At 43.0% G+C, this 22,269-nt stretch overlaps 1 protein-coding gene across 4 annotated transcripts in view; it reads left to right on the top strand.

The window, feature by feature from the left end:
• Window positions 1–1,422: 1,422 nt before the first annotated feature.
• REEP2 (receptor accessory protein 2) overlaps window positions 1,423–22,269 on the top strand; it is a 51,196-nt gene continuing 30,349 nt past the window's right edge. Inside the window, exons 1-9 of one of the 4 annotated variants that reach the window (XR_015703875.1) lie at window positions 1,423–1,588; window positions 1,925–1,997; window positions 7,201–7,277; window positions 8,456–8,524; window positions 8,729–8,849; window positions 9,414–9,527; window positions 9,898–10,045; window positions 10,354–10,511; window positions 13,350–13,518. Coding sequence is in view for 1 of the 4 variants with exons in the window: in XM_087753841.1 (XP_087609967.1) it covers window positions 1,557–1,588; window positions 1,925–1,997; window positions 7,201–7,277; window positions 8,456–8,524; window positions 8,729–8,849; window positions 9,414–9,527; window positions 9,898–10,045; window positions 10,354–10,511; window positions 13,350–13,424 (867 nt within the window). In the remaining 3 variants the exon portion in view is untranslated. Of the gene's footprint in view, window positions 1,589–1,924; window positions 1,998–7,200; window positions 7,278–8,455; window positions 8,525–8,728; window positions 8,850–9,413; window positions 9,528–9,897; window positions 10,046–10,353; window positions 10,512–13,349; window positions 20,486–22,269 lie in introns of those variants that run through there. The other 3 variants (XR_015703873.1, XM_087753841.1, XR_015703874.1) reach the window with 3 other exon arrangements.

Raw genomic sequence — 22,269 nt, 5'->3', positions numbered from 1 at the left:
TTTCTGTTTGCATCTTCCACTCACCGGAGTATGAACGCGTTATTCAAGTACCAGAGCTGTTGCCATGCTCCTCCCTGGTATGAAACCGGTGCAGTTAGAAATAAAATTATTTTGGTGAAGGTTGCGCACGTTTGAGTTACTTGGATGTGTGAGAGCAGATTCCTTTTATCCTATTTGTAGGTTGGTTACGCCATCAGTGGCGTAAATTGTGCAGTCCCTTATGCAGTCATTTTGTGGCCCTTCATATCCAAAAGCAGACTGTGACAAAATGCTGTCGCTGCCTGTAGAGACGTTTGTGTTTTCAACTCTTACATGCAATGGAAAGTTGCTAGTGTTCTGTATCTTTCATCATTGCTCATTATACTAAAGTTCATGCACTCATGAGAAAATTCTTCCCTAGCAGCTCTTTGTTTTTGCTCTGGCCCTTTCTTTGGTCTCTTTCTTTTTCATAAAGGCTGTTTGGCAAGTAATGAGACATTGCCATAGTGCCTTCCCTCAGGGTTTGTTTTGGTTAGCTGAAGAACCACAATCGTTTCCTATCAAAGCAATTTTTCTTTTTTTTTTATTAAAAAACGGCTTACGTAACGGTCATCTTAGCGTGGGTCAGAGATCTGTGTGCTGGGCCTGCTCCGTCCTTCGCTGTAACGCATGCATCCAGGCTACCTGGGGGGGCAAAAGGGGCCCGCTGATTCACTCTGGCGCTGACGGGGGAGGAGGAGGGTTCTCTCAACAGTATTCCTCGGTGAGCTGTTAAAATATAGCAATTTCTGGCACTTTGGTATGCTTAAGCGTACACAACAAGGAATTTTCCCTTTTTTTTGTACAGCCTTCCCTGTGTAGTTAAGCCATCCTTGGCCTCTCAGCTGAAGTTTCTAAGAACAAGAGCACTGAATTATCCTGGAAGCTACAACTGTTCGCTTCATCCCTTTGGTTTGATAACCCTGGCCTCTGTCTTTTTTTTTTTTTTTTTTTTTTTTTTTTTTTTTTACATTTGGTTTTGGGTGGAACTGGGAGCCGTGGGACTTTGAAATGCTTTTAAACATAACCAATCTGTTTGTTGGCAGTATTTAGTCGCTGTTTTCTTGAGCTCCCCAGAGGAGGCAACTTTACGGAAGATGGCTTCTCCTGCGGTCTCGATCGCTCTCCCTCCCGAAGCGCCCGTGATCCGGGATGAGGATTACTTCTGTAATTTTCTGGCCCCGCGCACCTTGCTCTCCTGCCATCTCCCCAGCGGGTCCCCGTTCCTGCCGCGCCGCTCTCGCCCGCCTCTCCCCGGGGTGGGCGGCGGCGGGGCTCCCTCCCCCGGCGGCCCCCGCTGCCCCCGCCAGCCCCGCCCCGGTGCGGCCGAGCGCGGCCGCCGCCCCCGGGCGCTTCCCGGCTGCGGGGCGGGGGCTCCGCAGCGGCGCAGGGCGGGATGCTCGGGGCGCGCTGCGGCCCTCTCCCTCCGACTCCTCCCCTCCGAGCCGCCGGGGCGGGGCCGCGCTTGCTGCAGGAACCCGCCCTTTAAGAGCCGCCTCCCGCCGCCGCCGAGCCCCGAGCCGCCGCCCGGCGCCGCCATGGTCTCCTGGATCATCTCCCGCCTCGTGGTGTGAGTGCGGGCGGCGGGATGTGCAGGCCGCCGCGCGGGGCCCTGCCCTGACGGGGGAGCCCCCGGGGGCCGCGGCCGCCGCCCGGAGCCGGGGCTGCAGCCGGTTCTGCCTCGGGCTGGGGCGGGGCGGGGGGGGGGGGCGGCCGCGGGGCCGGTGCTGTCTCGCAGGGCGTCCGGCGGGTCGGCGCAGGCTGCCGCGGCCCGAGGGCGGTGCCGCGGTGGGGGCGGCCGATCCCCGGGCGGGGGCGGCCGCGGGGGCCCGGCGCCCCGCCGGGAGCCTCGGGGAGGGGCGGCGGGGGGCGCCGGCGAGCGCTGAGGGGTCTGTGCTTCTCGCAGGCTGATCTTCGGCACCCTCTACCCCGCGTACTCCTCCTACAAGGCCGTGAAGACGAAAAACGTGAAGGAATACGTGAGTAGGGGCTCGCCCCGTCCCCCCGCGGCTGCCCCGCAAGCCCCGGGCCCGGCCCCGAGGCGGGGGCTCCCCGGCGCGGCGGGGCCCTCGGGTCAGGCGGGCCGCCCCAGCGGCAGCGGCCCCGACGGCCTCTGGAGAAGTTGGCGAGGAAGGGCGCTTACCAAAATGGGAGGTTTCACACCGTAAACGTGGGCTGTTTTCTTCTCAGGAGATGCTGAGTGAGGAGGGGAAAGCGGGGGAAACACTGCAGTCTGGAAGCATCTGAAAGTCCAGGACAAGTTCTTTCCTCTAACTTTATCCTGACTCCGTGTCCTTTTACTGCTTTTTCAGTACTACTTTTGTTTTCTTCCAAAAGGCTGAGTAATTTTGCTTAGTTTGTGTCTTCCTATCAGCCTTGCTTGTGATCAGTGTTTTCTGTTGGTCAAGACTTCATCCACCTTTCTGGAATCATTTCCCTGTCTCTATCTGCACCATTGTTACAATTACCGTATTTAAAACACCAGACGCTTTCTAGTGGTGTGATGTGTCGTCTTCTTACAGAAGAGGTGTTCAGAGTTGATCGGTGGAGACAAGAGCTGTTTTGGCTTATGGGTGGGATGAGTTTCTGTTTAGAGCGAGGAATAACCTGATGGAGAAGAGCGGTAACATGGGTGAATAGGCTATAATTTGTCAGTGTCGCTTTGCGATGCCGTCTGAGACACTTCATCCAACTGGCTCTGTTTGTTCCTTACAAAATGACGCGTCAACAACGAATATTGCAGGATATGGTCCTTTTTTGTCTCGCGCTGCTTCGGTCCTCTAGAATTGCCTAGACCTTTCCTACGTGTTGGCTTAAAATTCAGCCCACTGGTTTTTGAAAGAGACGCTAGCTGAGGTGAGAGTCTCGCCCGTAGCAGACAGCTTTACAAACCACGGCATCTGGCTGAGGTGTTCTGGGATTTGTTTTGGGTTTTGGTTTGGTTTTTTTAATTCTGGTCTCAGCAGAGAAGTTGAAATGTGAATGTTCAGGAGGCGTTGATAACTGATACCGTGTTTTGAGTGAGTATTACAGATATAGTCAGAAATACGATGAGCCTTACTAAACTTTGAAGTTTATTAGTAATAATATTAGAAACTGAAAAGAAAGCATGAAAGAAACTATGATCCTGTGACTTTATAGTTATCTTTGAAGTTATGTATGAAGCAGTATCATATTACTATTTTCTTCTCTGGCCTTCCTCTCGTCTTTCTTTCCAGTTGCCTATGACCTTCATTTGCTGCATGAAATGCATATTTTTTACCCAGAATTTTGTTCTGGCTCATGAGTGTCTGTCACAGAATGATTGTGTTCCAGTTAGACAATCTGTGTTAACTTTAAGACAGACTCAGATTTCCGAGTTTTAATTTGTTTTGTTGAGAACTTGAGAGGAAAAAAAAAACACCACCTCATTTTTTAAAACAGCCTATAGCAGGCTTGTTCTGGAGCTCAAAGACCCGGTAAATATGGAGCCTTTGCATTTGTAGGCATTGTTTACAGTAAAAACCTGTTTATTTTCTGTGCTGTGTTTCCTTGCAGAACGTAAACATTGTGTTATCTGATTTTCTTTTGGTAGATGTTACCTAAATTGCTGTAAGACTTGCCTAATCTGATGGTGCAAAAGAAATGAGATACCCTATTTGAGTATTGCAAAGTTGTCTTAATAATATCAACTAATCACCTGGTCGTAAGCCCCACTAGGGCTGATGTGGAGAAGTATGGCATTTGTTTTGGAGTGTTGTTTAACGCTTCATTGATACGGTTTTCTTGAAGTAGATAGTCCTGGATTGCTGCAGCGGAAAATCTTCTCTTGTTTTTATTTTCAGTGAAAATACTGGAGTTGGTTCAAGAAAATGTATTTGAACTGCTAAAACAGACCTTATATATAAATTATTTCTTCTTGAGAGGACTACATCAGAAATAAGCATTTAGATGCTGGACTGCCATCTGCCTAATTCATTTATCTTTGGAGGGTTCTTCCTTCTCAACATAAGCAGAAAGATGGGGGGGAAAAAACAATTTCATCAAACACAAGAAGGGGGGCCAATATCTGTTCAAACTGTTCTTCATGTGAAAAGTCAGTGGAAAACTTGAACGCTGTGCTGCACGTTTTCAAAGCCAGCTGCGTCTACGTACTACTGCTTGTTCATAGTGCTTCAGAACTAACATTGGCGGGGGAGAAAGACCTTACAGGTCTGTGCTGGAGAGTGTGGTGTGTTGAAGGTTGAGTTGACACAGACCAAGCTACCACAAGCAGTCTCTCATTGGCATCAGAGTACAGTGCAAACTTACTCTTCTCCCCCACCATGATATAAATTTATGATAAGTCCTCGAGCAGCTGTGACAAACTGCTTCTAGTAGTTCAGACTGTTTTAAAAGTAATTTCTTTCTTTTTATGCGTCATCTTCAGCTATGGTCAAATCTACATTCTATTTATGATTTTGCATTTACTGAATTTATTTAGGTTCTTGGCGCAAGTTGGGGAGACTACAGAGGTGCAGTTAGCTGAAGCTGGTGGTCATCAGCTTGAGCAGCAAAGAGCTGACTCCTTTTTAATGGACTGAAAAAAAACCATAGCCTAGTTTGACCCTCAGTTTTTGCAGGTGTTTGCAATCTGTGGATTGCAAACATCATAAGAAAAAAAAGTAATGATTCTTCCCCTCTGCTTTTCTGGTTTCTGATCCTCTGCACTTCAGGAAATTCTAGAGCTAGAAGTTGGATCCTCCTGGTTGATTTAAGAGCTATATTTCTTTTTGTCTTTGGCTGTAGAGCGTGGGGTAAATGGTGGTAGGAGGAGACAGAGGGCAAGGGACCTGTGTCCAGTATCAAAGATGTGAGCACGCAGTTTATTTAAACAGTAACAAAGCAATATTTTCTGTTCTTCTCATTTCCTCTTCTAATACTGCTGAGCATTCTGTTAGCAGAATGAAAAAGTCTGATGAGCACTGAGCTTACGGTTTCATCAGGCTGTCTACAGTGACCACTCCTGAGTGGCAGGAGCTAATTTATGTAACCACAACAGTTTTCCCTAGAAAAAGCAGATACCGTAAGTTCATTACTTTGTATTTAATGACATTTAGCAACAAAATGTCAACTGGAGATCAATCGGTATAGATGCCTTTCTGAATTCTTTAATCAACTCATACCTAATCCCCTGGATAAGAAAAGTATCTTCTGCACATTTTGTCATCATCTTATTCGCAACCTTTTCCAGATCTTTCATGAAGATGGGCAGCACAGATCTCAACACTGATTCCTGTGGGATTCCACTGGTAACTCTCCCCGTTGTGAAAAATGGCCATTTATTTTTATCCTTTGTTTCCTCTCTTTTTAACCAATTGTTAATCCTCAAGAGTCCCTTCCTTTTTATCCTTGACAATTTAGTTTCTTTGAGTGTTTATTTAGGCCTGTTGGAAACTTTGTAGAAACTCCATACATGCTGCCTGTAAGGGAAGCACTATAGCACGAGCTTATGGAAACCTTGTAAGAATTCTGCTACATTTGTGAGATTAATTTTTTTCTGCAAAAAACATATTCCTCATTATGTTATACATATCTATGTATCTGCTGATTGCTTTTATTATTATTGCCTTCATAAGTAAGATTTACTGGTGTGCAGCTTCTCTGAAATCTCTCGCCCATAGGGATCCCTGTTTGCCACCTTCGATTTGTCATTATTCGCACTTCCATACAAGAGCTGATTTATGTTGCTGCATTGAAGAGTTACCTATTTGTTTCATAGAGTTGCTTTAGAAGTCAAGTGAATGACACCTGGTCCTGGTCCTGTCCAAACTGATGATAAAGGAAAAAAAAAAAAGGCAGGAGAGACCCATAAAATACAAGTTTTGCTACTTTATGTTGTGAAAAAATTGCACAATAAAGTGGAAATAATTTGGGCTACTAACCACTATCATCAAAACCATCCACTGTGTTAAAGGGGTTGGAGGCAGCATAATTTTATTGGCTTTTTTAGAAGGTTTTGGAGGGTCTTTTAAGAACAGATCACCAAATTTTCCAACACTTGCAAGTTTGGGGAAATATCTGCTTTTATAACTTCATTTGCTGTAACAAAGACTGTCACTAAACTGTTCATGTAATTTTAATATATGGATTAATGTGTGGATTTAATATGTGGAATTTCCTTGATTCAGCTTAGTTCTCCTTTCCCATTCTTGATGACACTAAGAGTGTTAAGTTGCGTTTAGCAAAGGTGACCTCTTCTGTCCATTTATCTGCTACTTACATTTATTTTTACTTCTTAACAGTATAGAAAACTGGCAATTTCCCTTATAAGATATCGACTCTTCTGCTATTGGACATTTTTGGGTAGCAATTTTTATAATTCAGCTGATTCCTCTTTAGGAATAATTGATCTGTAGCTGAGAGACTTGTTACTAAAACAGCAGAGTGTGAGCGTGTGTGTGTTAGGGGGGAATTATTTTATGTTTGCTTTGAAAGAAATACCTACTGCTCCAGTGAAAGGTGTGAGGAAGTAGGCGGATAGACGGTAGGCATACAGGTGTGCCATAATGGCACAAAGGACGCTCTGTAAACTATGCTCAAGACCTTAAACAAGAAGATAAGGTTGAGGTGGCATGTTCTTGGCTTTCTTACCTCTCCTACTGAGCCTTTATTTAAAAAGAAAAGAAATGCTTATGTTAACTTCTGGCAGTAATGATTATGGTAAAGAATGCTTATTAATGAGTTAGAGCAAAATACTCTATCTGTTGGTTTGGGGGTTTTTTTCTTCCCAAGAAAAAACTTTAAATCAAGAAAATATTGGGCTACAGTTGAAACTAAACTTTTGCATGTGTGTGTGTGTATACATATTTATTACAGTAATCATGATATATGAAAGACTATAACTTCTTAAAGTGAACTGCTTATTCTTTTTAGATAGCTGATTTGGGACTTTAACACTGTTGCATCAGGATATTGCTACAGGGCATGCATTCATCAGTGTATCTGTATGCATTTATCTATTTAGAGCACATTAATCCTACATGTTTTCCCAAACTATAATGTACCATTTGGTATGTGACCCTCTCCATTACTGGTTATATATGCTTTCTCATTGTTGAATTCATCTTAATGTGTGGAGGTGATGAGTCATTTATACTGATAGGACATTTTGCTTTTTTCTGGGTTCTGATGGATGTCTATTGAGTGATTGCTCTTTTGCAGGTGAAGTGGATGATGTACTGGATTGTGTTTGCCTTTTTCACCACTGCAGAAACACTGACAGACATTGTTCTTTCTTGGTGAGTTCCTTGGTGGCATGGGGTTTTTTGCTGGTTGTTTGTTTTTTTTTTTAAAGAAGAGAGGAGTAGTGTTAGAATAAACTGTTTCTCCTTCAGGAGTTTTCAATCCCTATGAAGAGTCTGCAGGTTTGTAGATATTGTGGATAGCAGCTGCTGTCTTGGCTGTTTCGTCTACTATACTTGCAAACAGTTAGGATAAATACACAGTATCTGTAAGAGGATCTTCATTCATAAAATAGGAACCCCCCATATGAAATATGAAACCCCTCATAACATAAAATATTTTTGAGAAGCTGTTAATATGAATGGGTAAAGTTTGAGAAATGGTGGTCTAAAAGACACTTAAAAAAAAAAAAAAGATGGTAGAAGGAAGGGACCTGTTTTGCTTTGCGAGCCTGTTGTGCGGAGGAGCAGATCAGGTGCATGTCAATGCTCTGAAGGGTGTTTTGCATGATGAAATGCTCTTCCACTAGCTGGGGTGGGGTGGAGTGGAGTTGGGGGAAGCAGTTCTTAGTCCTTGCAGTGCTGTCTGTCGTGCTTGGCAATATGGAGGCCTCCAAAAATGCCAAATCATCGTTACATGTCTTCAGCTGCACCTTTGGAACAGGTTACCTTCAGTTCTAAATTGCTTTAGTGTTTGCATGCATCTCTGAAAGAAAACTAGTCAAGAGTTGCATCTTTTAAAGAAACATGAAATAGCTACACATGCCTTACAGAAGTGCTCAGCAGTTTTGCCTCTTCCTGCATAAACTTTGAAAAGCAGAAGAAGATATAAAAAGTACAAGAGCTTTGGCTTGTTCACGTACTTGAAGTGGACCACTGAAAACAGAAGTCTCTTATTGCTAACAGAGACAGCAGAAAGTTTGCATTCACTTGTTTCAGTCTCTGCTCCTGTATCTTCCCAGAGACTTTATTGGGTAAGGGTTAGAGATGAGAGACTTACATGCTGCCTGCTCTTTTTCATTTACGCTGAGCCTCCTTTTGTGTCTTCTCTGAGGAGTACCTACTGGAAGTTTCAGAAGCTGAGCTGTCAGCAGGAACTTGAGATTTATTATGTAGTTGAAAACTTTGGAAAATGAGAGGGAAACTAATGTAATATTAACATTCAGTGGATGCTCTCTGAACAAACTTCGGAATGACGAGAGTAGCTATCAGATTGTAATTTGGTGTGTTTGCAGGGCTGAGAGATGCCCTGTTTATGGAGTTTTCATGGCTATGGATGAAAGACTAAATGAGACTCGAAGAAGGTATGTCCTAGGATTCCAAAGAGGGTTCTGCTATTCTGACCTGATATATCGATTCTTTTGTTTCTGAGCCTTTATCTTGCCCTTGCTCTTTCTGCCTATGCTGCTCTCTACCAGTTATCTCTATCTGTCTCTGTGCTGATCTTGACTCCAGTTCTCCATCTTTCTCTCTCTCTCCTTTTTTGTTTTCTTCCCTCTTTCTCTCAGGTTTCCCTTTTATTTCGAGCTGAAAATTGCATTTGTGATTTGGCTGCTCTCCCCTTACACCAAGGGCTCCAGTGTCCTCTACAGGAAGTTTGTGCACCCAACGCTCTCCAATAAGGAGAAGGTACTCGCTTGTTGTTAGAAGATACTGACCTGTCTGGGAGCTGACTGACTTTGGATTCAGTTATGCCACAATAAAAACTGAAATGCATGAATCATGCTTGCGCCTACATTAGTGGATGTAGAATGACTCTGTCTCTGACAACGATGTCGTACTGCAGCTTACTGAAGATGGTAATGTAGCCAGTAGTTTGCCTAATGCTTAGAAAGCACGTGTGGCTAACCCAGTGTCATGAGCCCTTACAGTCACTGTCAGTAGTTAAGCTCTTGGAATCATGATAGGAGCAGCATGTTCTATAGCCATGGTGTTTTTTCACATTGTCAGTATAAGCAACTGCTTTGTTTCAGTTGTTAAAATTTGGAGATGGCATACTTTAAGTAAAAGTTGTATTTGCAAGCTTTCTGTAAGTAGCAGAGAAACTGCAGTTACGTGATCAATGACAGCTGATGCCAGTAGCCTGGAAAAAGAGGTCCAGATGAGCTTTGGGTTTTTAAGGGTGATGGTGGGGAGACTTTAATCATGTTCGTAACGAGGAGCTAAATGCCGTGTTCCACATTGCCTTCCTAGGAAATTGATGAATACATTACTCAGGCTCGTGACAAGAGCTATGAAACCATGATGCGAGTTGGCAAGAGAGGGTTAAACCTTGCTGCCAATGCAGCAGTTACTGCAGCTGCAAAGGTAATGCAACACCTTCTGTAACATTCAGGAATTCCCCAGCAGTATGGTTTTGTGTGCCAGCCATTAGTGCTATGGGTCTGTTAGGGATGCTCGTACTTGTTAGCACCAATCCACTTTTCCTTTCTTCTAGTTTGCCTTGCAGTTAATCCCATCCTTTGACTTATGAAAAGCAGAGGGAGAGTGGAATGGATTTTGCTTTAACCTCTTCCCTGTTGGTCTTGGGAGCATACTTTTCTTTTTCCCTTCTCTGCATTTTCCAGAGTACCTTAGTGGGGAATAGGGCACCTTTCCTCTTTTTCTAAATGATCCTATGTGAGGTGATCTTGGTGAAGGTGAAGTGCTCTTGACCCTAATTTTTATGTCCTCTTAGGGCCAGGGAGTTTTGTCTGAGAAGCTGCGAAGTTTCAGCATGCAGGATCTCACTCTGATCCGAGATGAAGATACTGTGCATATGCGAAGCCATGAGCCACAGCTGCACTCCTCTGGTGGGAGTCTTCTTGAAACCATTGAGGATTCAGGTACAGAACACCCCTGCTGGGCCATTGTAGGAGGCCTCATATGGTGAGCCAGGAGGGGAGGAGCGGTTCCCTGGACTTTTCATGCACTGGGTTTCAGGGGGACTGCAAGATTCCAAATTATCTGGGAGAAGTTACGTTGTCTTCCCTAGTCCCTACCCGTCTACTCACACATCTCTCTACTTTTGGGATTATCCTTCTTAAGGATTGTTGACATCTGCCTTTCATGTGGCCCTTCTGGATGGGCCATTTTAGATGTCGTGTGATTTTTTTCAGAAGTATTTGCTAAAACTTCCTCTCTTATTCCTTAGCTTCCTGTTACTCCTCAGGAGAGGAGAGCAGTGTGGCACAGAGGTCTAATGGAACCCCGTCAGAGACTAGAACAGACCCATCAGATGAAGATGCAGGAGACAAACTTCCTAAACGTACCCAGAGTCTCAAAACTCCTAAGAAGATAATGAAAACTGAGGTGAGCTGGTATATAAATTATTTCCAGCACAGGCAATTGATTTGTGAGCTTTGTTGGAAGGCTCTGGCTTCATAGTCTCGATGCATTTAAAACCTGTTTATATAAAACTTGTTGGGCTAAGTCTTTGCTAGTTGAGTCCTACATCAGACGACTTGCTGTCTACTTGCTATACTAGTCTCTAGCTTTTGTATCTTTATCATGTCTGTAAGCCTCCGTCATAAGCCAGGACCCAGCTTTGCTTTCATTCAGGTTGTGTGTTGAAGGGTGGGGCATTAGATATTTTTAACATGTGTTGTTGACTGTATCATCTCTCCTGTCTGTTAGAGTCTGAATATATACTACTACTGTGACATTTATCCCTGGGACAGCTACTTTCTCCTCATTTAAAATGCAATGGTTCTGTACCTCTTAGGCCTTCCTGGACTTCTGCATATTAGATATTGGGGAAAACGTAATTTCCCTCTCTGCACCACTCCCCATCCCTCCCGCTTCCCCCCACCCCGGGGGTTTTGTCTTGAAGTTTGGGTAACTAGTCATTGTTGAGCTGTCCCCTCCATGTGACCATGGGATGATCCAAGATATTCAGATGGGGCATGAGTTGCCTGTATTCTTCTTATTAAAACAAGCCATACACAAAAATAAATGCAATTGTGTCCAAGAGCCGTTTTAGCTTAATAATCTTTATTTTTAGCTGTTGGTGTGTTTTGTAGAATATGCTCTTTGAGGTGCTGCTTTCCAGGTTTTGACTCTTGAACATTTCTTGTGGTTTGATTTATACGTGATAAAATGCTTCTCCCTTTTTGCGAAGCTGGAGTCCTATTTGCTTGATTCAACTCAGACTCCTAATTTTATTTTTTATTTTTATTTAAGATAGAGAGTGCCATATGACTGGCTCACATTGTCGAGCTTTGCAAGCTAAATATTAAATAATTTGGAGGATTGCTTAGAGCATCATTTTAAATTGTACTGTTAACCTGATTCTACAGTGTACCGGACACCTTTGCGTGTGAATAAGTACTCTTTGTAACACAATCACGAAATAGTTGAGGTTGGGGGGCCTCGGTCCAACCCCACTGCTCAAGCAATGCCATCTAAAGCTGGTTTCCCAGGCCTGTGTCTGGATGACTTTTGAACATCTCCAAGGATGGACATGTATGTCTCAAGATCCGTTAAAATCAGCCTGGATCTTTATGAAATTCCTGAGGCTTACTTCTGAGTTGACCCCTCTGCTTTCTTCTCTAGCATATTAGACAGGAGCAGGAAAACAAGAGGAACAAAATTTGATCCCAAGCTTCCTAGTAAGGAATTTTGGAAGTGAAATCGTGAAAAGACAGTAACGACTCTTCTATGCTGTTTATTGTGAATACAGAAATTCCGATAAAGCCTTTTGCGCTCATATTGGCTTTTATGCTCAGTCTGTTTGGATCTTTGGTTCAGATGTAGGAATCATAGGCCTTTGGCTGAGATCTCTGAGATTGCCCAGAACGGCTGAATGCATCGTAGATCATAAATGCACTCTTCTTGCCAATATCTAGAATGAAAGACATTGGAGTTAAAGCGTGCAAATTAGTTCAAGGTGTTTCTATATCTTTCAGAGAACAGCATTTGGGATAACAGTCAAGAAGCAGTAAAGTTATAGCAGTGAAGTGTTATGTGAATGTTACCAGTTAGAAATATCGCTGTGTCTCATCTTTTGTCGAGACAGCTGACTCTGATTTTTTTTTTTTTTTTTTTTTTTTTTCTTTTTAAAATCACACTTGTCCCGTTTTAGAATGTCTTCCTCTCCTGGTTGCTATTTGATGGATATGCTCAGAGTGATTTGTTCACTAACCAAAACCAAATGGAATGGTTAGAATCATAGAACTATAGAACAGTTTGGGTTGGAAGGGTCCTCTAAAGGCCACCTAGTCCAACCCCCCTGCAGTGAGCAGGGACATCTTCAACCAGATCAGGCTGCTCAGAGCCCCGTCCAACCTCACCTTGAATGTTTCCAGGGATGGGGCATCTCCCACCTCTCTGGGCAACCCGTTCCAGTGTTTCACCACCCTCATTGTAAAAAATTTCTTTCTTACATTTAGTCTGAATCTGCCCTCTTTTAGTTTAAAACCATTACCCCTTGTCCTACTGCTACAAGCCCTACTAAAAAGTCTGTCCCCATCTTTCTTATAAGCCCCCTTTAAGTACTGAAAGGCCGCAATAAGGTCTCCCCAGAGCCTTGTCTTCTCCAGGCTGAACAACGCCAACTCTCTCAGCCTTTCCTCATAGGAGAGGTGTTCCAGCCCTCGGATCATTTTTGTGGCCTCCTCTGGCCCCGCTCCAACAGGTCCATGTCCTTCCTGTGCCAAGGGTGCCAGAGCTGGACGCAGGGCTCCAGGTGCGGTCTCACCAGAGCAGAGTAGAGGGGGAGAATCCCCTCCCTTGCCCTGCTGGCCACGCTGCTTTGGATGCAGCCCAGGATACGGTTGGCCTTCTGGGCTCTAAGTGCACGTTGTTGGCTCGTGTCCAGCTTTTCATCCACCAGCATCCCCAAGTCCTTCTTGGCAGGGCTGCTCTCAGTCCCTTCATCCCCCAGCCTGTATGGATACCGGGGGTTGCCCTGACCCACTGCAGGATGCTGCAGTTGGCCTTGTTGAACCTCATGAGGTTCACAGGGGCCCACTTCTCAAGCTTGTTCAGCTTCGTGAGTTAAAAAGCTTTTTTGAAACAATGGATGACATGAATAGGGTCATTGTGTTGTAGTTGTTTTGTCTTATTTTCACTCTGCATTCTTGTATCTTTCTGTTGGACATTTAGGTGTTAGTAAACTAACCTAAGATGCCTCTTTTTCTTTCTCTTCAGGTTCCAGTAAGAAGTGTGAAAGCCCGCCCTAAGAAGAAAGCTGCAGGTGCTCTTGCTTCTGGCGAGTCATCCTAAGGAGACCTCCCCCTCCCCAGCACCTGTCTGTGTCCCGGGATTTGCCTGTCACTTTTGAGGGGAAACTCCCCAAAGGAAGGGAGCTGAGATTCATGTACATAACAGATACTGCTTTGTAGAGCTCATTCCAAGGCAAGGGGGAGGCTGGGATTCAGAAAATGGAGTAGAGGATACATATCCTCAGGAATTTTCTCCTTTTCATCTCTCTGTTGGAGGGAATGCTGATATGTCTGTACATAGCCTGTTGCTTTGGAATTCCCACTGTATAACCCTAGTTGGGGAGAATCTTTGCTGGAAGAACTGACTGGGGTTAGAGACATCCATTGCACAGAAGCTGGAAAAATATTAGACACTGGAGTTCCACAGGGGTGGGTGGCTCCCTAAAATGTCTTATCTTGCTCTGGGTATTCTTCTGCAGCTGCGTGTTGTTAAGAAGTGCCCACCATGATTCATCCTCCTTAAGAATGGACCATACCTGTCATGTCCATCCCCTTTGAGAAGGTGACTGAAATGATGTATGCTGAGTGCTTTCAAACATAAAGGACTAGCTCATGGGAGGAGTATGCTAGATTCCCGTTACTAGTACTGGAAGATGAAGAGATTGGTTTTTATTTTATTTTTTCTGGAAGGTGAAGGGAGATAATTGAAAAACTGAGTAGTGAAGAAAATGTGCTGTTATATGCACACGTGATGGAGTGGATACAGGTATCTGTAAGAGTTAACTATTGAGAAGGAAAGTTGGGCATCTGTAAGATTTTGGCTCTTTTCGAAGCTGCTTGAATTTTATTTCAGGTTCTGTTGTTAACTGTGATTCCTGTGAGAGCATCAGAGTGAGGCGAGTCCCATGTAGTGGGAAAAGTTGGCAGGGAGACTGTAGCTTTGCCATTTAGTGGTTTAACTCCATGTCATCCTGATGCTTGTTACTACAGACAAATTCTTTCATTCTAGCAGATGACTGGGGAAAATCTGGCTCAGTATAGTCTGCAGGCATACTTGAGAATTTCAGAAGCCCTTATCTCTCAGCTTTAGGAGATCTAATCCTCAGGGCATGAGAACTGATAAATAGCTGATGTATTAATTTTGCTAGTTCCAGGATTCCATTTATGGGGGATAAAAAGCAGGGAGCAGGGCACAATACTGTGATTAATCAGTCCTCTTGCTTTATCCTACCGCAGCCCTTGCACAGATTTTCTGTCTATGTGCCATGTTTATCAGTGTCCTGAGACTTGAGCAATATGTAACACTTGCGACAGAGCTACATTGAATGTAGAATATGTATCATGGGAGTGAAATTGCAGTGCTGCAGAGAGAATTTACATCATGCCAAGCTATACTGGATTCTAATCTGTTGAACGTTGTTAAGGGGAGATCCCCTGTACACATGCCAACAGAGTCAATGGGAATTTATGAGATGAGTAGTGTTCCTGTTGTTGAGATCTATGATGGGGAAGCACCATTATAGACATGGTTGTCTGAAGGAATACTTGATGGTCTTAATCTTTACTGAAACTAGTTATCAAGGAACCTGGCTCCTCCTTCCCTACTGAAGACCATTCTTAGCTCTAGATGCAGGCATTTGTGTTTGCCCGTGTCTTTTGCTGTCACATTTCTGAAATTACGGTGGATTCTTCACAGAGCCCAGTATTTTGCTGTTGACAATGTACAGAAGCAATTCTGCAAGTAACGTTCCACAAGTATTTCTGTCTTAAGGAATAGCCCTTCAGAAGTTCATAAAGTTGAAGATTAGGACTGAATTTTTTCTTGTTTCCCATTGTCTTGGTGGCAAATCATTATGCATTGACTAGTTATTTTAGGAAACCAATTAAGCTGGTTTTATTAAGCTACTTTTATTTGTAGCTTTTAAAAATTGAAGTCCTGACAAACCATGTCAGAAACTTGCATCTTGTCAGAAATACTTGTCCTAAATTATCCACAAGGCCTTATCCAGAAGCCAGTAGAAAATTCTTGATTTGGCTTTGAATTTTGAGTTTCACAAAAAGCCCAAGTATTTTTTTCTTTTTAGTTTGTTTGCAAACATTGTGTACATGTCTCACTAGTACATGTAAAGGCATGTCCTGAAGCAGGAATTCTTTCTGTTTCCAAAGGAAATTCCTCTCTCCATATGAGAGAGAAAAATCTTTACTGATTATGTGGAAGATTCAGTTGTGAGGAATTGCTGTCCTGGATTTTGCTGTACTGAACAAGGTAGAACCATTATTCTCTACATACGAAGTATCTCTATGACCACATTTCTTGGGGGGGGGGGGGAATTAACAAAAAATTTCCATAGCAAATTATTTATGTAAATCATTGTGAGGGGCTTGATTTGGAAGCCAAGGGTTGGTTAGTCTCCCTTATGCTGATCTTCATGCCCTTTCCTTGTGCACGCGTTGTAATAGTCTCAGATTGCTCTGTTCTCATACAGCGACTTTCCAGAATGTTTTCTAGAATCAGTTCATTTGTAGTAACTCTTCCTGCTTTGAAGCACAGGAAGAATTTCTGAAGACTCGGTTTTGGCATTTGGATTTGCCTCCTGAGCTAGGTCCTGTGCTAAGTATCTTTTACTTAGCATTGATGCTCGATGTCATTAGCCTGTGGGTAAGTACAGGTCAGTCTTACTCTGGCCTTTGTTATACAGGGGAATTAAATGATTTCTGGTTGTAAGAGAGAGTCTGGAGTAGTGTCACGGACTATTAGCTAGTGTGTGATACGAAGCTGATGATGTCAAGCAGCAGAACTTACCCAGAGCAAGAACAATGTCTTAGCATGGACACAATTTTCTTCTTCCAGTACAAATGTGACTGCTCGATTGTGCTCTGCTTGATCAAAAGCCTCTGCAGGTCTGCCACCACCCACGTGACCTCTTAGTGAGTTTCTAGATATAGTTCTGCATTGGATGGCACGGTCCTGCATAGAAATTCTCTTGTTAACGAGAACGCTGAATGTGCTGTTTTGATAAAATGCTTTTATCAGCTGTTGTTCAGTGTTTTCAGCAGGAAATGCTGGAATGTAGTTTCTCTTCAGTATCATCTGTGGGCTTCATTGTGCAATTAAGCAAATGGTTAAATCTTCACGTAGCAGTAGAACCCGTTGTGTTCAGTGTTTCTACCCCTTTCCTAATATGCCTCGGCACAGAGAGAAACGCAGTAAGAGAAAATGATAACCTGAAGATGGAGGGGTGGGTTAGTATGTGTGTGTCAAACTTTGTGTGCCTGAAAATTATCCTAAAATACCATGAGATACAAAGTGAAGCCATGACTGCCTTTTGGAAAGAAATGTACCTCCGTGTTTTATAATACTGAGTCAGTGTTCTGCTGTTGGAAAAGAAAATAGGGAAATGTGGTTTCCCTTCTGAGAAACTTAAATCATTTGCTGCATAAAAGGGAAAAATGTTTTCTTGCTTGGCAGTATCCTCCATGGTGGGTAAGAATTAGGAAAATGTAGGGGAGACTACTGTCAGGTTTTAAACGCTGCACTTCGACAAAACATCTTAATTTCTTACTGTTCTTTATCGAGTTTCTGATTCTCCAGCCTTACGTTTCCAAGTCTGGGGGACTGATTTCTTTTAGACTAGATTAACTTCCTTGGTAGGTAGAGGGGGTATTAGAGAGAGGGATGCTGATGTTCTTAAAATTGCAAAGCTGCTTCTGGGGAAGCTACACCTTCCCCCATCTTAGTGAACTGAGTTCCATTCATTGTCCTTTTGCAGTGCTGGGCTTTCTTTTTTATACCTCCCTCTTGGAAGTATGACTCCCTCACAATATACAGCCAAGTCATTTCTGCCTTGAAAAGCAAGATTTCTAGAGAACCCCAACTTTCCAGAAATTGTTATTTATTCTTTGCCATCTTAATCAGCAGGAAATATAGTGCCTTAGGAGGAAGGTGGGATAACTACGGAATACTCGGCTGGTTCTCTGATCTGCACATAGCATTGTATCAAGGAGGCTTGCATGTTAACTATGAAGTGTCATTATATGCTTGAGAGCAGCTGTTGACTTGACCTGAGTTTTCCTGTCTGTCTTCCAAACTTGCATATAATGCTGGAAAGTGTGGCGTATTGCCTAAGAGAGACACCTAGGAAAAAAAAAAAATCTTATCCTTCTTTCTCATGGGGACACTGTATTGTCACGTTACTCTGCTGCTTGCTGGGGAGATGCTGAATCACATCTCTCTCTCTCTAACTGGTCAGTACTATAGCTTTTCTTGTTTTACCAACTAAGAACTTGTAATGTGCCACCAGGCTGAAGCATCTTGTGGTGCTGCTTTCTGAGTTGCCCTGTGAAGTCAGATATGTGGAAAACCAGCAAATTATTCTGAAGCTATATGAGCTCATAGAATCATAGAGTCGTTGGACTTGGAAGGGACCTCTAGAGGTCATCTGGTTCAACCTCCCTGCTCAAGTAGGGCCACCTGGAGCCAGTTGCCCAGGAGTTCTTGTGTGCTATTTGTGGTCTGGAGCCTACTAAATTTAATATCTAAGAGCTGGTATGTGCAGAAATGCATGTGCTGTATGGGGATGTGCTTTAGTGTTGCTGAGGAGAAAGGATTCCTGGTCACTTTTCATCTGGAATTTGGCGCTGTTATAAGATGCTATAAACCTAACTCAGTCTTATTTATAGGTATTGTTAAGAAGCCTAGAGGCTTCAGAAGAGATCTTAAGAGGTGTGCAGAGTAACTTGTGAGAACAATTGTTTTGAACAGTAAATGAAGACAATAAACCTGCATAGCAGCTAAGAACCTGTCTTGTGAGATAGAATTAGGGTGGAAGATGGGCTGTGTACAGTACAGAGTTGTCCAGGAAATACTGCTGACTTTCTGATCCTCAAGCAATGCTTAAACTCTGGGCTTTACAGATTAGAGCCTGTTTTCTCTCTTACAGCCCCGCTCTCTCTGTGTCTTACCTTTCTAAGCTGGGCTTGAGCTACATACATTGAGATTCTTGAACCTTTCATCCCTTCGGAACAATAAAGTTTGAATTTTACCTCAGCACGCAGCTGATCTGCAGGGAGGACCAGATGAGTATCAAGTATCTCGCATCACCTTGTAGTAGATGTGGTATGCTGGGGAAGCACCAGCAGGGAGCTCCAGAGGATACATTCATCTGGGAAATTACACACACACACAACCCCCCCGGCAACAAAGCCGACTTTTTTGGATGAACCAAATGCTGGACTTTGCTACGCTCATATACGCAGCCATCTGTAGAATCCCAAAATTCAATGTCAGAATTGCCAGTGCTCTATTTCTGGCGAGAACTGGAATCAAAATAATACAAAGAGAAAAGAAACAGTGGCAAATTGGTGGGTTCTTTCTGCAATTCTGCAGGTAAATTTAGGTGTTTGCTGCTTCTTTGCCTAAAACCTTTCTGTAAACCCCTTACAAGCAAACCGTTACTTCCTTGCTCTGTTTCTCAGTTCCTATCCTTTCATGACCTGGTTATGTTTCTTACGTTTTCTCTTATTAAGCAAGAGACGGCTTCCATTTTGCTGACTATGGAGACATGAAAAATACTGTCTTTTAGAGCTGAAAGTTAGCCTTTTTCTATTATTTAATCCTATGACCTAGAATCATACAGTGACTTGTACAACAAGGCCTCAGGCTGGATTCCCAGGTGGAATCTGATCAGCTATTGTCAATAGCGTAGTTTGATGCACTTGCCTTTTCTTGCAGTGGCTGAAATATGCTTATTGCAGACCCTTTGGACAAGAGCATTCTGTCTGCATTTAGCCAAATCATGGTAGAAGTAACGTTTGTGGGAAGGCTGCAAAAGTGAGCGAACTCTAAAGGAGCAAGAGTTCAAGTCTTCTGTAACATACAACTGTCTGAGACTATCTAAAAGATTTGTGGCAGCAGTAGAAACGCATTGCTATGCTGACTTATGGGGAATTCAATCATGTTCTTAGCAGCAGGTGAGTGAGGAGAGTCAGGCTGGATGGGAAGCATATAAAATTTTTACATACAAGGGAACTAATTTGTTATCATAAGTAATGCTCAGTAACTTACCAAAAAGAAAACAAGTTGAAAATTTTTGGTGACTTTATAAAACTAGGAGGGAAATTATCCTGATCGTCAAACCCGGTATTGAATACAACCCTTTTGTATTCATGCTGCTGCCTTTTTGGGAAAGCACTGAGTTGATGGACTCTTTACTTTTGACTCCTCTGTTAGATTATTTCTCAAATGTTGTGAATGTCACATAGAGATAAATGAATTTTTTATTTTGACATGTGATCATGAATTCATGTCTAAATAGGAGACAGTGTTGGTTGAATGAAAGCCCAGTAAGAAAATGGAGAAGCTGAGACAGATCTAGGCAGGTAAAGATGACTGAAGGGACCTTCCTTGAAGTGCAGAAATTGGAGACTACGTAGCGATGCTTGGTTTTGATTCAACGTTTTCACAACAAAGTTCCTGTTAGCACAGTGCTGATCTAACGGCAGTAAGGCACAGGGAGGGCTGTGAATTGCTTTTTGTCCACCAGAGGGTATAAGCATAACACAAAATCACCAAAAATGAGAGAGCAGAGACTTGTCTGATAACAGTTGAATTATGGCAGGTTGAACATCAATATTTCCTACGTATGAGAGTGAAGGTCCTGCTTAGAAGGTGGGGGAGGGAATGAACTGGGGCTCTAATGGAGAAATATGAAGTAATACTGCGGTTAACCCCTGACAAAAAAGGCTATTTAAGCTTGCTGGGCTTTCTAATTGAGCCGCTTTCCAGTGAGGCTTGCTGAGACAATAGTGTTAGAGAATAACTGTCCTCAAATCTTCTTGTTGTCCATTCAAACCATTTTCTAGCTGCAGGAAGCAGCTCTGTAAGTGGCAATGTTTGTCATTTATTCCCCCCCCCCATTGCAATTAACCAGTTTCTGTGTGTTTGTGTACTTCAGTAGTGTTGCCCTGATTTATACTCTGAATTTTGTACTATTTCCTGGTAAGAATGAGTAGTTTCTTTCAATTGGATCTATATTCTGTGAAAATAGAAGCAATTTTAATCTAAAAATATAGATGTATCTAATGGTTACTATGGTAATTCGTGACCATGGCAACAGAGAGTTAGCATTCTGAAGAACAGATGGATTTGTTCTTTTTGTTTGTTTGTTTGTTTTTTAAGTCAACAACCTAATTAACAGTGCAAGCATTTCAGGAAAAACCACTGACTCTCTTATTTCTTAACCATACACGATCACCTGGGTACAAGGGATTTTGACATTGTCTGGCATAAGATTTTGATAGAAAAGGTGATGAAGCATGGGCTGGAGAAGCAGGTAGTGAAGTGGATAAAAACTGGCTGAACAGCCAGGCGCAGAGGGTGGGGATCAGTCCTGGGACGTCTCGTTGGAGGCCAGCAGCTACCAGCATACCCCAGGGCTCACTACTGGGGCTAGTCCTGTTCAACATCTTCATTAACCATCTGGATGACAGGGCAGAGGGTACCCTCAGCAAGTTTGCTGATAACACGAAACTGGGAGGAGTGGCTGATAAGCCAGAAGGTTGTGCAGGAAGCAGCAAGAGGTATAGAGAGTATCTGACCTTGCATCTCAAAATATATGGAAATCCTAATAGGAACATGAGACGGTCTGAGGTTCTTTCTGATGTTGAGGAAGAGGAGGTCTTTTATCTGCAACATTGTAGATGGAGACTTACAGACTGAAGGAGGTACAGGACATACCAGGAGGTTACTGTGGGAAAGAAAAACAGAATTTAGAATAGGGCTGGGGATTCTTTATTAAAAAAAAAAAAATAAAAATCAATATGTTTCTGTTCTATTTTTTCCATCATATGATCAGAGTTAAATAAACAACATAATGCTTTCAGGCAGGTGCTAAATTTCAGCTACAAGTTGTGGATTGCCCTGACATAGTTGAGACCACAAGAGCATGTATTGCATTATAGGAAACATTTAGTAATGATTTAAAGAGTTATATTTATAAGAAACTAATATGTTATTGAGGGAGATAGGAATGGGCTCTCATGACTAAGCCTTGTATTTAGTGAACGGCTATCTCTGCCAGCATAGAGCTAATGTAAAGGCCCTCTACTAGCAACACTCAGTTGTATAAGGAAATGTGCTGGATATAAGTTTAGCCAAAGGCAAATCACAGAATTTTCCAAGCTTTCTCTTTTTCCTAGGCCTTACTGGGGAATCTAGCAACTGAAGGGAAATAACAGCATTGCTGCTGTCACTTGCTAATTTGGGGCAATGAATATCTTGAATTAAATAGAATCTAAACTGCATTTAAAAGCCAATTTTTGTAAAAACCAGCTGTTGTGACCACAAGAATACAGTAACTGATCAGTGGAGCCTCTGTGATGCTCAAAGGCTGTTACCTCAGGAGAGGGAAAACAGAGAAAAGGCCAGCCCAAGCTGCCTTGGGTCAGTGAGTCCAGTCTCCTCTCTCTGATACTGCTCAGTCTGTTCGGTGAGCAGTGAGCAGTCTGGAATTCACGCATGCACGGGAAAAGCCTCTTCCTGACACTGTCACCTTTTTACCCATGCTCTGAAGCACCGTGATGTGAAATGGTTACTGGGTTTTTTGGGGGAGAGGGAGTTGTTTGAATTCTTTCATTAGTTTTTTGTAGAGTCATTAAATAAGTTTGCTCACTTGCTGCAGTATAATGACTTAAATGTAGAAACCCTAAGGCATCCTAATCTCGTGTTGTGCTTGCTTTGTTACCCAGACTCTTTCTACATATCTTTTTACATTCTCTTTTGTGAAGACCATTAAAGAAAACCGTGTATGATCTCTTCGATATCTTGCTCTTTTGCTCTCATTTCTTTTCTCCTATTTCAAAGGACCTGTTGTTTTTCTTCCATTTCTCCCCAGAGTGTGATACGGAAG

This window comes from Nipponia nippon, unplaced genomic scaffold, assembly GCF_047370975.1.
Source record: "Nipponia nippon isolate SJK-2023a ecotype South Korea unplaced genomic scaffold, ASM4737097v1 scaffold_17, whole genome shotgun sequence".
Classification (NCBI taxonomy): Eukaryota; Metazoa; Chordata; class Aves; order Pelecaniformes; family Threskiornithidae; genus Nipponia; species Nipponia nippon.
Note: the sequence above shows the minus strand (reverse complement) of the source record. Positions and strands in the feature narration are given on the sequence as shown.